The 15,219-nt window shown below is 40.8% G+C and overlaps 2 protein-coding genes across 6 annotated transcripts in view; one reads left to right on the top strand and one right to left on the bottom strand.

The window, feature by feature from the left end:
• Positions 1 to 7,088, top strand: part of MED15 (mediator complex subunit 15) — a 28,766-nt gene extending 21,678 nt beyond the window's left edge. For 2 of the 3 annotated variants that reach the window (XM_062589751.1, XM_062589754.1), the window contains 9 exons: positions 221 to 363; positions 695 to 822; positions 1,485 to 1,619; positions 2,020 to 2,083; positions 2,925 to 2,991; positions 3,446 to 3,606; positions 3,813 to 3,979; positions 5,301 to 5,399; positions 5,529 to 7,088. In XM_062589751.1, the coding sequence (XP_062445735.1) occupies positions 221 to 363; positions 695 to 822; positions 1,485 to 1,619; positions 2,020 to 2,083; positions 2,925 to 2,991; positions 3,446 to 3,606; positions 3,813 to 3,979; positions 5,301 to 5,399; positions 5,529 to 5,665 (1,101 nt within the window). In that variant the 3' untranslated portion in view covers positions 5,666 to 7,088. The remainder of the gene's footprint in view (positions 1 to 220; positions 364 to 694; positions 823 to 1,484; positions 1,620 to 2,019; positions 2,084 to 2,924; positions 2,992 to 3,445; positions 3,607 to 3,812; positions 3,980 to 5,300; positions 5,400 to 5,528) is intronic. The other variant, XM_062589753.1, reaches the window with a different exon arrangement.
• A 976-nt stretch (positions 7,089 to 8,064) lies between these two features.
• Positions 8,065 to 14,217, bottom strand: LOC134148057 (coiled-coil domain-containing protein 74B-like). 3 transcript variants are annotated; one of them, XM_062589755.1, is made up of 8 exons: positions 14,096 to 14,217; positions 13,965 to 14,009; positions 12,393 to 12,449; positions 11,773 to 11,935; positions 11,086 to 11,281; positions 10,880 to 10,962; positions 10,276 to 10,332; positions 8,065 to 8,358 (listed from the first exon to the last, which is right to left on the bottom strand). In XM_062589755.1, exons 1-8 carry the CDS (start codon positions 14,202 to 14,204, stop codon positions 8,220 to 8,222), a joined length of 849 nt encoding a protein of 282 aa, XP_062445739.1. In that variant the 5' UTR covers positions 14,205 to 14,217; the 3' UTR covers positions 8,065 to 8,219. The 3 variants fall into 3 exon arrangements, with proteins under 3 accessions (XP_062445739.1, XP_062445741.1, XP_062445740.1); XM_062589756.1 differs by lacking the exon at positions 8,065 to 8,358 and adding an exon at positions 10,024 to 10,137; XM_062589757.1 differs by lacking the exons at positions 13,965 to 14,009; positions 14,096 to 14,217 and adding an exon at positions 13,128 to 13,253 and having other exon boundaries at positions 8,067 to 8,358.
• Positions 14,218 to 15,219: the final 1,002 nt, after the last annotated feature.

Raw genomic sequence — 15,219 nt, forward strand, 5'->3', positions numbered from 1 at the left:
CTTGTTATTTCTGGTAAAGATGATATGAAATAATTGCCCCGAGAGCTTCAAAAGAGATGCGAGTGGGTTTGTTTTATTGTGGAAGAGAACATGAAACTAACACTTTTATTTCTTGTAGGCTTGAGGATACATTTCTCTCCGTAGGTAAAGCCTTTAGTTAGGTTCCTATTGTATGCTCCCCTTCTGTTGTTGATTTTGGTGTTGTTTTTTCATATTTCAGGTCAGCCAAAACAACATTACCATGATGTCATCCCCATCTCCTGTCCAGCAAGCTCAAACACCCCAGTCAATGCCTCCTCCACCACAGCCGCAGCCGTCTCCTCAACCAGGCCAACCCACCTCTCAGCCAAACTCAAATGTTAGGTGAGCTAGGCTCTAACTTAGAGGAGCTTTGTCAATACTGTAACAGTGAGATATTGAGAAACATTCAGTATACCTTACTGTGCTTCCATTGAAGTGAATGAGTTTTAACATGAACTTCAGTGAGAAAACAGGTGACATTGTGCTGAACATTTCCATTTTCTCTTTGAATGTTTCCATTTAGTTAAAGATGCTGTGTTTAAAAAAAAAAAAAAAAGAACAAATAAGAAAAAAACTCAAAGTTATTTTGGCTTACTGAAGCGTAACTGCTCACAGGCTGATCATGCTTCCTTGCTGGACTCTAGCAAGTCTGATTTTATTCTTACTTTTTCAGCTCTGGCCCAGCTCCATCACCTAGCAGCTTTCTCCCCAGTCCATCTCCACAACCATCCCAGAGCCCAGCAGCTGCGCGAACACCTCAGAATTTCAGTGTACCATCCCCAGGTCCTTTAAACACTCCAGGTAAATCACCTGAGAGCTACATTGCAGAGCATGAATTGGTATGTGTTTTGGTACCTGTAATACTTCCTAGAAAACTTATCATTGCTTGGTATTATGTAAACTTTAGAACTCTGCAGACCAGACAGCATTTCAAGCAGGAGACCTGCTGCACATACCATGCGCACAACAACATGAATGAAAATCAACTTAAGCCCATTTTCTCATTGCTGAACTATGTGGGGTTTTTTTTACTTCATTGTTTTGAAAAAAGAATCACGCTTATTTTAATTGAGCAAGGTAATAGAGACCTATTTTAGTTCCACACAGAAAGGAACCCTTAGCAACAGCCTGCAATTGTAAAGGATCTAGTTTATAATGCACCAGAATGAAGGCAAAATGAGGACCTAGGATACTGGTATATAAACTTTGGACCTTTTCAGGCAAAACTGGTATTAAATGGGAGTTGTGATTATGTCCACAAAACACGTTTTTTCTACACAAAGGTTAGAGGGTTGAACAAACACATATTAACTATGGAGGATATCTGATGGTGGATTTCAATATTTGACCTGCACTACACTTTCAGAGTTGTCATGTTTCAGATCTAGATTCTGAAATATGATAATACTGTTCTGCAGTATCTTCAGTCATCCGTGTTTTGTGTAACCTTTACTTCTTGCCAGGAAATCCAAATTCTGTCATGAGTCCAGCCAGTTCTAGCCAGTCAGAGGAGCAACAGTATCTGGAGAAACTCAAACAACTATCAAAATACATTGAGCCACTCCGGAGGATGATCAATAAGATAGACAAAAATGAAGGTAAGGTCCCCTATACTTGGTCATGTGTGTGTCTCTGTCTTCCTTTGCCTTTTTGTGATGGCTTTTATTGTCATTAAAAATGACAATAAATTTAGTTGCTGCATTTTTTTTTCATGATGGATATAAAGATATTTACTATGTAAAGTTGGTAAAATCTTCATCATTGAAGTTTCTGTCAGTTTTCCCTTATTTTTGATCTTTTTGAGGCACATTCTGATAGAGCTTACGCAGTGAACCTATTTACGGTAAGGTGAAAAAGCTTTGATCCTCACTACTTCCTTCAGAGTTTGCTCATGTTTTCACTTTTACCAGTGTCCTGTATTTCTGTGAAAATGTCTGCAAGGCTGGAAGCTGTTCTTGTAGTCAGTGTATGTTGTTTGTCTCTCTAATACTATTTCAGATAGGAAGAAGGACCTGAGTAAAATGAAGAGTCTTTTAGATATCCTGACTGATCCTTCAAAACGGTAAATGTTTTTCCTTTTGGCTGTATATCAGTCTCTCTAGCTCTCCCAGAAATTATCCTCAGAAATACATCACTTAAGCTGAGCAAAATGTCAGCACTGCTACAGGGCCCAAGACGTGGTGTGGGGAGCAGGGATGTAGTCTGCAATCTTGCAACAACCTGCAGGATCCAGACAGAATGCATTTCATACATGATGGGAACCAGGTTCTTATAGTCTTATTGTTTTTTGGTGTCTGTTTCCTCTGGAACTTCACATTATTTTATAGCTGGTTTCTTTTTGTATTCAAAAATTTATAGTGAGTAAAAGCTGTTAAAAGAACCTTTTTGTTGTCTGAATTCCCACAAAAATACTTTCTTGTGAGAGTCCTTTGTGTCTCAGCATTAGAACTTCTGTACGTGTCATACCATAGAAAGCTCTGTATACTTTTTTGCATATTAATCTAGCTTGCAAGTCAAGCATCCATTTGTGGGGTTTTTCGGTTTTTTTTCCTTCTCACTGGTAAATTGAAAAAACTTTTTAAATAAGTTGAAGTGATAAGGGAAACTAGTCCGTATTTTGCTGCCTGTCCCAAGCTCTTTAACATGTAGACAACATAGTTTTTAACTCTGGCATTCAAGTTCTCATTTAAAATAACTGGTGAAGTTTTTCAGGGATTAAATTAGTATTTCAGAAGCATTTTGAAATTTAACCCTTTATATGCTAGAATGTGATCCATTCTAAGATGCTAGATTCCTGAAACAATTTTTTTAGTTGGCATTGAAGCTGTCTGTGTGGCTTAGATAGCAGAATTCTTGAGTTGAGGAGACCCTTTTGTGGTGATGAAATTTTACCTCTTCTGCAGATGCCCTCTGAAGACATTACAGAAATGTGAAATTGCTCTGGAGAAGCTCAAGAATGATATGGCTGTGGTAAGTAATGCTTTGCATTAGCAGGAAATAAGTAATTAGTTCCTAAAAGTCCTGCGATTTGGCAAAATAATTGTTTGCGTGTCTTGTTGCTCATACTGTTATGACTTGAAGTAAGGTTGGACAGAATAAGAAAACAGAAAAAATAGGCGAGTATTTGCTTCATTATGAGTAAGTCTCATTGTCTGTATCTTTTAACTGAACTTTAACAAAACTTTCAAACTGTCCTTTGTAGAAACACTCTTGAGTAATTCTTTCTATGAACTTTGGCAGCTGATTTCAGGATAACTTCCTAAATGAAAGCTATAGAGTTTCTTGTTTATGTTACTGTATGCACAATTTTGAGAATCGCTTGCATTTTATACTTTGGAAGTTTACTCGTACAAAATTTTGCGGAATCAATAGTAGAGATCATCTTGTGGTGATTAAGTCAAGAGGGGCTTCTTTTATGTTTTAGCCTACTCCACCACCTCCCCCGGTGCCCCCCACCAAGCAGCAATACTTGTGTCAGCCGCTTTTGGATGCTGTCTTGGCCAACATTCGTTCACCAGTCTTCAACCATTCCCTTTACCGTACCTTTATGCCGGCTATGACTGCAATCCATGGTCCGCCGATCACGTATGTATCATTGCCCTGCTGTCTGTGTTAAATGTTCATAATTTTAAGGAAAAATTATTCATTTATTTGAACTATTGAAAAAATGGATGGGTTTATTGAGGTGTATGAGCGTTGACCTTTCTGTTCTACACACACAAAATACTTGAGAATTGTGTCCTTGGCATAAAATTTTTACCTATTCTTTTTGTGGATTGTATTTTGCATAGGGCCCCTGTCGCTTCACCTCGAAAGCGGAAATATGAAGAGGATGAAAGACAGACCATACCAAATGTCTTACAAGGGGAAGTTGCAAGATTAAATCCTAAATTCCTGGTGAACCTAGACCCCTCCCATTGCAGTAATAATGGCACAGTTCATCTCATATGCAAGCTAGGTAAGCAAGAAGAAACTAAAAGCTAAGTTAAAAAGAAGTGTTGAATTCAGTTCTAGAAGAGTTGCTTGTGACAGTCCTGAGGCTTGTCAGCCTGTGACTTCTATATGAAGGCCTTACTTACCAAAGCTATAGCAATGCTTGATTATGCCATTCTGTAGAGCCTGCTACAAGGAGAGTTCATTCATTCTGAATGAAGCCGCTGGTTTTGCCCTGTATAGTTTTTGTTTAAGTAGGAAATTATTTTTTCAAAGTGAATTAATTTTTATGCCTCCATAAGCCTATTTCTCCCATTTGTGCTGTGGTACTATACTAGTAAAGGATGGTAATATTTAAGCTATTTCCAGGTAGAATGCTGTTTAATTATGCTGAAATAGTAGCATCGTTTTTTTCTCTATATATGTTTTACTGACTCCTTAAATTCGGGTCTAAACAAAGTCTTCATGCAGTCTGTATTTCTGGTAGCGTAAAGTTTTTTTTTTTTTTTTTGTAAAATATAGCATTATTTTTGTTTTTGCTTATCACTTGCCATTATGGAGTAACTGCAGCAGTGAAGCAGTGAAGTATTTAGTTGCTCACTGTAGAAGAACACTGACCTTTCTCTGCACGGAGGCGGCAGTGATTAATTTAATTTGGTGTCAGGAAAGTTACTTGTTGCTAACAACAATCATAATTCCTGATTTGGCCTGATAAGGATTTTTGGCCTTACTGACACATGAGAATTGTTCTATCTCTAACAACCAGGACAGAGTTAGAGAAATGGCTCGTTAATATTTGGGAGGGGTTATTTCAGTTTGTACTAGTAGTCACTGACAATCCTGAATGTTGGAAAAAAGGATTTAGATTTCTTCTTTCTTGTCTCAGCTGGATAAACAAAAAGTGTTACAGTCTGAGCTTGCTTTGCTCCTGCAGTCAAACAGGGAAAATAGTGTCTTTTTTTTTTTTTTTTTTTAAACTTAGTTTGAGAAATGTGAACTGTTCTGGTCCTGAATATTAATACAAAAGGAATTTAATTCTCACAAATGAGACATCTATCTTACTGAAGTTCAGCTGATGAAATGGTGAAATTAGCAGAGTGCAGAAATATGAGAGATGCATCTGTGTTTGCCAGACTTTTCTTCCAAGAAGTTAGGAATGTTTTTAAAGTGAGCAATGAGATTGCATTCCAACAAAAATGGGGACTTACAACCTGGTTCTTGCTTTGGGCAGAGAGGCTAGAGACCAAGCTGACTTAAAAAATAAAAATAAAAAAAAATAAAATAAAACGAACCCTCCATACGTGAAGATGTGATTCACTCTGATACGAAGTGTGTTTACATTCTAGATGACAAGAATCTTCCAAATGTCCCACCACTACAGCTCAGCGTTCCAGCAGACTACCCAGATCAAAGCCCTCTGTGGATAAAAAACCCGAGACAATATGGTATGAAGATGCTAGTATGATATTTATTGACATGTGTTATATGATGTGTGTCGGGGGGAATTTGAGTGTCTACTGTTACTCATCTTTTTTTAATATAACTTTGTTTATCTGTTGTTTTTATTTTTCCAGCAGCCAATCCGTTTTTGCAGTCAGTGTATCGGTACATGACTTCAAAACTATTGCAACTTCCAGACAAGCATTCAGTCACTGCACTCTTAAACACCTGGGCACAGAGTATTCGTCAAGCCTGCCTGTCTGCTGCATAACATCTTGCTTCCTAAATCATGAAGAAAGAAATAGGGTCTCGACAGCTGGCCTCTTCCACATTTGACTGGAAAAATCACAGGCATTTTGGGGAGGGTACTTCAGAAGAAAGAAGCCTTATATTGTTTTGTTTCTAGGTGTCAGGTTCAGTAGAGAACCTGGTGTTAGATTTAGCTTTCATGCTTTTTATCTTCTGCCTCTGTGGACTTTTGCCAGCATTTTCGAATATCCAAATGTGTATATATGGTTCTTGAGACTGTATTAGGAGCTTTTATTGTCTTCTTAGAGAAGAAATTATTTGTGGACTTCCATCAGGGAGTCTAACTGGTATAAGAGGAAGCAGGGGGAGAATGTCCTAATTTGCTTCAAAGCTTGCCTGGTGCCAGTATTCCTTTCACAGTGTATGTTTTGTGACCGGATATTGCCCCAGGAATAAATTAGCTGCAGCTAGAATGCGCTCACAAACTTCCTAGTGGTTGCAGGAATCTTTTGCCTGTTAGCTTTGCCCAGAAATGGGATAAATGAGGGCCTTTAAGGGTATCCCTCAAATATGTGAAATTAATTTGAATAATTACATTTTGGGGAGAAAAGAGCCAAATTAAGAAAAAATATTGTATAGCTTATTTTGGTTTTTGGTTAGCATGGACCATGTGTTTCTTACTCCAGAAGAGTGAGGCAATTAGGAAGAGGGGCTATTACCATGCACACTGACTTCCCCTGTAAGCACAGCATATGTGTGGGTACTGGAGGGTTTCCCGCCGCAAAATGTTTAAAGCCCTGGGACCGTGAATCAATGCAGCAGGCTTGTAGCTACGTATCTTTGTTTGTATGTTTACTAGGGGAAAGAATTGGTTTCTGAAGCATTTGACTTCCTAGAGGAGTTGATGCAGGTCAGTGGAAGTGCTTCTATACTACATCTGTTTGTTTAAAAAAAACCTGAACTTAGCTCAGGAGTGGAACTGACAACTGTTATTTTGTGCCTTGAGCAATGAGGGGCACTCAAGTTGGTCATCAGCTGCCTTATTTTGGAGCACTTCCAATGAAAACACTTGCCATGAGTAACTGATTTTATGCATCATGTAATTATTTTATTTTCCCCATGCTTGTAGGCTGTTGACTCTTAATTTTCTGCTGCAGGTGAATTTCAGTTTCAGATGTTCTCATTGTATCCTGCTCCATCTCCCTGTATTGTGCAGCAAAACCTAAAGAGTAGCTGGACTCTCTTACAGTAGTGTCAAGAAATTATTATGACCTTTGTAAATCTGTGGTGTCATCAGTTTTAGGACGTTTTTAAACGTGGGTACTTAGTAAGCACTGACTGAAGCAGCAGAATGCTATCAGTATTTTGTACATGAACTAATGCATTACCTGTTTGTTTTTATTGTAATAAATTTATTATTATTCCTGTGTTGGATGCTAACGTTATACTGCTCTTCCCACGTTGATTCTTAGATACCAGTTCTGTTGTGTCCATTGGATGATGATTACTTTGTTCTATGGTAAGTGGAAATACATACGCTTTGAAGGTTAGGGCAAGAAATCTTAAATTGCTCTTCGTTCCATGCAACATTCTTCACTGTCTTCATAATGAACTGGAAGACTTAGTCAAAGTTTAGTAATGATAGCTGCGAATGAAAGATGTATTTTTATAACCAGTACTATTCCATGGCTGTCTCCTCCCTTATGGAGAATGAACCAGTGGCATCAATATAGTTCTAGAGGAGAGATGTTCACATTGCACAAGTTTTGTCTAGTTTCTTTAGTGTATAATCGAGTCATAAGCCAAGAAACAAGGATGGAGATGGTTGGAGTTTTTAGATACTGTCAGGCTGCCATACTGAGACGTTTATAATGTGTATTTTCTCATAGTTGTGCTAAAACGTGCAGAAAGATGCAAAGCATAGTGTAGACATCTGTCAGGCTTTTACAGTACCTTCTCTAGTGCAGTTTTCAGAGATGTCATTATAGTAGCTTTCAGTTTTTCTTCAAACAGAATGCAATGAGATGTTACAGTAAAAGGGAGGGGTGGGGGGGAACATCCTAGTACACAGCAACATCTCAGTTGGGACACATCATGAGAACTGTTAAGTGGGCCATGTAACCCCTAGAATGTCAAATGAGTGACTTGGTGACAACATAACTGGGTTTCTTTTCTGTTGTTTACAGGTCTTGCAAAAATAATAAAAATAAATAAACAAACCAGGCCTATTCCCAAATCCTTGGAAAGATGCACCAAAATGGCTAGAAATAGGCCTTAATGTTCGGGGGCTTTATCGCATGTCAGGGCATTAAAGGTGAATTTAGAAAATGCCCCATTGGGAAAAATCTACGTATTAATGTCTTTCAGAAAAAGACAGAAATATGTTTTCACAAATAAGATGTGAAATCAGAAATACCACGGTCTGATCCTTTACTTTATTGAAGAAATGACAGACAAAATGAATTCATAATCAACTTTTACTTGAAATATGTGGTAATAGTAGCTGAAGAATCTATCATGAAAGTGTGTGTGAACTCTCAAAGCACTCAGAAGGAAACAAGATGAAGAATGTTCAGTTAAAGCGCAGTTCGATGAAGACGGCTTCTTTGAATAGCCTGTGTTCTCCTCTGTCTCTCAACAAAACTGTTCCCCAGTGTTTGTTTCAGGGGTGGCAAAATTGCCTTTTTTGTAATAGGCACTGGAGCAGCGATCAAACTGCAGAGAGGAATGTAACAAATCAATGGCATTGTGATTACTCAAACCCATTCTCTTTTTACCTTGGAAAGGTACTGGGCTGGCATCACTGTCCTACTAAGCTTGGTGATTCTGTGTGGCAGACTATCCTAGATAGCCTGGTGTTATATCTGGCTGTGTTCTTCATGAAGTAAGGATATTGTTGTCTGTTCCTCTGCTTTTCCAAACTTACTACCTGAGGCATACCTTTTCTATGTTAAAATCTCGCTATATATTGCTTTGCTATATGAGCTGCCCTGAAGTCCTGTAGGTCCATCAGTAATAACTGGGCTCAATATAGCATATCCTGCCTTTTAGCTCACCAGGCCTGCTCAGTCTTGCTAGCTCTGAAGCTTGGTTGCTAAGGGCAGAGCATGGGGGATATGCTACTGCATGGCACACCCTTTGGGAACTGCTTGTACCTCGCACTGTCTTGAAGCAGCATACCTTTGTTTTGTGGACTCATCCTTCCACTATGCTCCTATAAATAGTCATGACTTAGTATTAGCATGAATTAAACTTTACCTGCCTTAAATAGGTTTCTATAGTACTCTGAAATGAAGAGTGACTTTTTGTGCTGCTTTAGGATTATTAAGCATGACATTGTGAACAAAAGTTCTTACAGGAGAGAAACTAGTTTCTTAAAAGCACAGGACTGTAAATTAACCTGATTGATTGACTTGATGTTTTCTAGTTCTTGAGAAATGTTTTCCTATTCTGTATTATTTTTTATTCAGTTTTAAAAGGCTACACTTCTGCCACTTGTTTTCCAAGGAGGTCAGGTGCTGCATTAAAGGCATTTCAGGGATGAATGCAAAATGTCTGATCTCATACACACGAAGATGGTACTTACTCTCTACCTCTTCTTGATAGCATTTTTTTGGCTTAGAACAACATAAAAACCTGATCTTGGGTGGAGTTGTGTTTTTTCATAAGCTTGAAAAAACAAGTTACAAAAAAAAAACAAGTTACTTGCAAAGTAACTTGCAATAGCTGCCCTCTTTTCTAAAAGTGGCAACATTCATTTTCTGAGATACGTTCATGCAAACTGCTGGTCAATGGCATTGACTACTTTTCTTTGGTGCAGTTATCTTGCAGAATATGGTGATGCTTAAACTTGGGAAAGTGTATTTTTCTCCATCTTTCAGAACTATTGACTCCCTTGAGAATGCAGTATTGAAACTGCTCTGGCTTTGTTCTTTTTGAGCAAAGAAAAAGGGGGTTTTGTTTGATCACTTTTTTGATTACCTTTTATAAGCAAAAGCTGATCACAAAGGTATGAAATGCACTAGAGCCAATATATCTAATACTGTCATATTTGCCAACAGAACCAACTATGTATTAATGGTCTAAATGAACTCTCCATTGTTCCCTTCTGGTAAGAATAGTGTTCTACCTCCTAAGGAGACCTGTTTTTTCCTCTCTGTTTTTTCACCTATATGAGATTTGCGAGTTTTTTTTAGAATAGTGTGATCTAGGGATGGCACCTTCTTAAAGCACCAGATGTTTGAGAAGGGCTATAGGAAGCAGTATAGTTCCTGTCATTTGAGTTTTGCATATTAATTCTTGAAAAAGAGAGACTGTTGATGAATATACAAAGGCAACTTTTGAACTGATTAGGCAATTTCTCTATGTTTATTCCTCTGAAGTGGTGGCAAGGAATTCATTTATCTGAAATGATACTCCCTAAATTTTTTGACTTTGAGGTCATCTGGGCTCATCCTTCATGCAGTCCTGCTGTAAAGGAAGAGAGTCAGGGGACTGAGAGGAGTTGAAATTATGCAGGAAGAATCAAATTTGGACTTGTTTTTTAAGTTTGATGGGATTTCTCAAAGTAAAGATTGAACTTCAATGATAAGCAACCATTTCTATTATATAGAAACTTTTTTTAGTACTTACCATTTCCTAGCTGTATCCTTGTGTGACACTTTGGGCAAGCATGTGACTTCTGGATTCCTGAATAAAAATGTTTGCAGATACATACTTTGGTTTCTTTGCTAAAGGGGGAGGGGGGTGGGGAGAGAAGCAAGTAGTGGTTGTGCTGGCCTGCTAAGAGTTTTGGGAACAACTGTATGACTTCTACTTTGGAGGCAGCTGAATGTGTGTGCAGGTTATACAGAAGGACATAAGTGTCCCTCTCATCTCCCTATACATAAGTACGTATATAAATCCTTTAAACTTGAAGTGACAATAATACTGTCACTTGCTGGGAGGTATGAGTGAGAGGGATATCGAGAATTTGATTTTTTTTTTTTTTTTTTTTTTTGGTTGGTTGGTTTGGGCTTTTTTTTCTCCTTACAGAAGTTTGTTAAAATCAGAATTTCTGAATGGCTTTTATCTATACAACTGGCACCTTTGTTTCCATTTAACATCTTGCAAATTTCTTGGAAGGAAAAATAATTTAAAAAATCTTTATAAAATAGAAGGGGAAGGGTAGAGCAGTACATGAGCAAATGCCTTTAGAATTTAGGTAATATTCTTGAACTGACTTGGAATAGCTTACCCAATTTGACTGGTGATTAAGTAGTCTCCAGGAATCCTTTTGGTCTTGTGAATGTTTTCCAAACATGATTTCAGATACACTATCTGAAGAACAGAGAGGAGAAAATCTACAATTCTGCATTTTTTTAGAAACTTATTATTCATCACTAACAACGTGGCTTTTGACAGCTGAGAATAGAGTATGGACTGAACCTGGTATAGCCTCACCTGTTGGGCCTGCATCTGATTGATGCTCCAGAGCTGGCGAATGATTACTTGACACTCTCCTAGTGTTGGTGGCTTCCAGTCCCAGGAAGGAAGGTCATTTGAAGAGGCTGCTGGTATTTGAGTTGTTGTACATGTAATCGGACTTGTCAGTGAAGTTATTGGGGATGTGGCTTTATCAGAAACTTCTCTATATTCTCTAAGAAAGCATTCACAGTTAGCAAGCAGATCACTTTACTTTGTAACAATATCTGGCTATTTAGTGTAAAGAAGGAAATGAAATTACACTTAAGACATTAATACATTGGGCAGTTTTAGATATGGATATATACATTTGGGGGAACTGAAGCACTTTCCTGCACTTTCCCACACTTTCTCTAGTAACCTGACTTGTAAAAAGATGCAATATTTAAGCTCTCCTCTGATACGTTCTTTTCACTCTGCGTCTGTACCATTCGCATCATGCAAAAAAAATCAAACTGTGCTGTACCCTCAGAAAGCTTATCCTTGATCCCTGCTAGATTTAGCTGCTACAATAACTTACTTTCTCAACACCATTAGGTCCCTCTCTTTGACATTCCTCATGACACTAAGTGGTTTTACAAGGATGGAGACTTGAACAGTATTCGTATGCAGTAGAACTCATACTGGTTGATTCATGAATTGTTGCAAGCTAGCAAGCTGTCGTACCTGGGAGGAACTTCCTCAGTTAACTTTTCCATACGTAGACTGGGTAGCTGTGATTCTGCAGGCACTATGTGAACCACATGTTCTTCTGCCCTTTGTTCATGCTTTCTGGATTGTTTTGTTTGTAGTCTCTGTTTTAGCGAATACTGAGAAACTGTAGAGTTACCTGTTTAAAGGTATAATTTGATTATCTTTTCCAGAAAAGGAAAGAGGAGCAGCGACAGGATTGCAACAGGCTTGGAGGCCTTAGCATCCTCCAGTCAAAAGTACTTAGCAGCCTCAGAGGAAATCTGCAGCAGCTTGAAGGTATTAAATTTGCACAGGATTAGGTCAGAGAGCACATGTCACTTTCTAGGTATCTTATTTTGTGCATGTTAAAGTAGGTTTTCTTTGCAGACTTTGTAGGCTCCATAAATTAGTAGTAGTACAAACTTAGCGTTGTGTTTCTAAATTGTTCACTTGTAAGATTAGTGAAGTGTGCATGATAAAACTAATACAAATGGTAATAACATCTCAGAGATAATAAGGACACATGACGACACAGTAAAACTGTCTTATCCGATTACCCATGTCTGACATTTTCACTACCCTACTGGTAAATCTTGCATTTTTAGCAGTCTTACATGCTGAACAGTGTCTTGAACTGGTCTTTGCAGAAGATGAGGTAGAAGTTGTATTATCTGCAAAAAAAGACAAAGAAATGATGACTTGAGCCCTATGGCTGCAGAGCTGATTATGGCAGCAGTCTGAACGGGGAGTTTAAGCAAACGAATTTGCAAAGTTAAGGCCTTCAAGTATCAATTGCTCAAGTCGAAGTTGCAGCAAGACAATATCTACAGCATCACAGGAAGACAGTGACTAGTAAGTAGAAAAGCACTTTTTTTTTGTATACTCATATGGAATGTGAGCATGTGACTCTGATACAGCTCTAAGGCTCAAGCAAATTGGCAGTTTTTCTTCCTGTTAGCAAAATTTGGTTATTACAGGCTTATTTTTTGATACTGAATGCTTTGATTCCTGTGTCATACAGTTGGGCCATATTATTCCGTTTACCTGCATTTAGCTTATAGCTGTTTTCTAACTGAAACTGATTTGCTTCTGATTTCAATTGCAATAGTTATCACTGATCTCATGCTCCAAGTGCACTACTGTGGTATATTTTTAGTGAGTGCAAAATGGTTGTCATCTTTCCTGACTCATTTGCATTTAGAAGCTGATCTAGATTCCTCTCTGTAACATCACTGGTGTATTGCCCCAAAGTACATTTGCTATTAATACAAGATGAAGCTCAGGGAACAGGAACTGCAGTAAGAAGTGAGAGTGAATAGCTGGGGACAGAAATCCATATTTAACTGTACCTGCTGTTTGCATGCTCAGAGGGTAGAAACACCTGGTGGGGAAATGGATCCCTTTAATCTCAGGAAAATGAGATCTTTTAAAAATAGTAAACAGCCTGTGTATCTACTTTTTATTGTTTAATACTCTAAACTGTACTGTTTTGTTAACAAGGCACTTGGTTTAGATGCTTACCCTTGAATAGAGATGGATTCTGATCATGATAGCAAACAGCAGAGCTTTTAATCAACTACACAACCAGGAAAGTGGTAACCTAGAACAGCAGTCCCGTTCTCTACAGAAATTAAAATTAAGCAGTATAGCTTATATTTAGTAGGGTGCTTGAATGCACATTTCGTGTTAGAAATAAAATATCCTGCTAAAAAGTCTGTATATTGCAGCAGCAGGCTCTACAGGAGTGCTGCAGCGCTCTCTTTCGCTGTGTCCCACCCGTAAAAGCACATAAACGCTTTGTGCAAATGGGGTTTGTAAGAACGTAATGCTGGAGCGCGCCGTCGCATTGCACCGCCAGCAGCGCGCTGCTTGCTTTGCCTCGACCACTGTAGCTGCTTGGGTGCTGCCTTTCGAGAAACTGGGTTTCTGGCTCAGAACGAGTTTTCTAAATGGCACTCGGCGCTCTTTCTTCCTTAGGCACGGCCAGGAGGGTGTTTCTGCGGATGGAAGGCGCGAGGAGGGCGCCGAGGCGCTGCCTTGGGGCCCGGAGTGGCTCCGGCGAGGTGCCAGCGGGCCGGGCCCTCCTGCAGCGCTCCGCACCGGCACCGGCACCGGGACCACGACGGCGGCAGGTGAGGTGGCGGGGCAGCGGGCACCTCCTGCGGCGGTACCCGAGCGCGACGTACCTCGGGGCTGCGCACTCGGGTTCATTATGAGCTTGTAGTGAAGATCTGCAATAAAGGAGGAAAATATTCCTACTCCAGTGTTTTCTTGGCGCCCCCGGGGCCGCCTTCGGCCTGGCCCTGCCCGCCCGCACCTCTGTTTTCCCGTTTGAGGTACTCGATCTCCTCGTGCAGCTTCGCCAGCGTCTCGGCGTGCTGCTGCTGCACGAAGGCCAGGCCGCGCTCGCCCGCCGCCGCCGCCATGGCCGCCGCCGGCCTGCGGCAGGGCGGGGCGGGGCGCCGCGAGCCGCCGCCGCCTCCCTCGGGGCCGCCCGCACCGACGCGGCCTCGCCGTCCCCACGGCAACGCTCCCCCCTCCCCGCCGCCGCGGTGGTCTCGCCCGGGCTGCCCCCTCCCCTCCGCCCGCGGTGGTCTCGCCCGGCGGCCCTGTCAGCGCGGCCGTTAAACGCTCCGCCACCAAACGCCGTTGCCGTGTCCCGGGTGTCTTAAATGCTCCCGCGCACCGCGACGCGGGCGCTGAGTCGTTAACGTCTTTGTTTTCACGTGGTGCGTTAGGAGAGCGCGGGGCTGCCAGCGAGGGCACCTCAGCAGCTCTGGGCGAACAGGAGGGAGGAGGCAGGCGCCGGCGCGAGCGCTGACTGGACGCCCAAGGGGCCTTGGTTCGGTTGCTCTTGCCTGCTGCCCCAACAGACCAGTTTAGCGGTTCAGTTACACGGGAAGCACCGGGTAACGTCTGCTTCGCAGGGCCATGCTGGCGCCCAGGACACACGGAGAGGCTCGGGGAGGGACCCCGGCGGTCCCAGCGGGGCTGCGCCGTGCTGGTCTCCTGCCCTGGGCCGCCCGAGGCGGCACAAAGCAGAGCGAGCAGCAACTCCTGCCCCCTTCTCTCACCTTCTGTTTTTTTCCTAGCAGCACAACTCCCTTTCGAGTTTTTTGGTGCACCACAATTGTTGCCTTTTAACTGCCCTGACTGTGAACGTAACACACAAATCCTCCAGCAGTCAGCTCAAATAGCTAATTCCTGCTTCAGAACAGTGGAAATAACAGGCTTCAGTACAGCTGTATTGCTGAATAGTGTTTTTGCAGGTGGCAAACTATAGTTTCTTTAGATGGTTCATTTGAGTGTTACAAGTATTAATGGCTCACACCTCCCACCCTTCAAAAAAAAAAATCGCATTCACTAAGTTCCATAAGAAAGCTTTTATAAAAAAAAATAGAATTTTCACTGATCATTTCTACTGCCACAAAGCTGTATCAT

Source organism: Rhea pennata, chromosome 17 (assembly GCF_028389875.1).
Source record: "Rhea pennata isolate bPtePen1 chromosome 17, bPtePen1.pri, whole genome shotgun sequence".
Classification (NCBI taxonomy): Eukaryota; Metazoa; Chordata; class Aves; order Rheiformes; family Rheidae; genus Rhea; species Rhea pennata.

What these genes read in the sequence shown, in the direction of transcription:
- LOC134148057 (XM_062589755.1), bottom strand. Translation starts at nt 14,204, where the DNA reads ATGGCGGCGGCGGCGGGCGAGCGCGGCCTGGCCTTCGTGCAGCAGCAG. An exon ending in ATCAGATGCAGGCCCAACAG is followed by an intron (nt 10,963 to 11,085) that starts GTGAGGCTATAC and finishes TCTGTTCTTCAG; the next exon opens with ATAGTGTATCTGAAATCATG. An exon ending in AAGGATACAGCTAGGAAATG is followed by an intron (nt 8,359 to 10,275) that starts GTAAGTACTAAA and finishes TCCTCTCTGCAG; the next exon opens with TTTGATCGCTGCTCCAGTGC.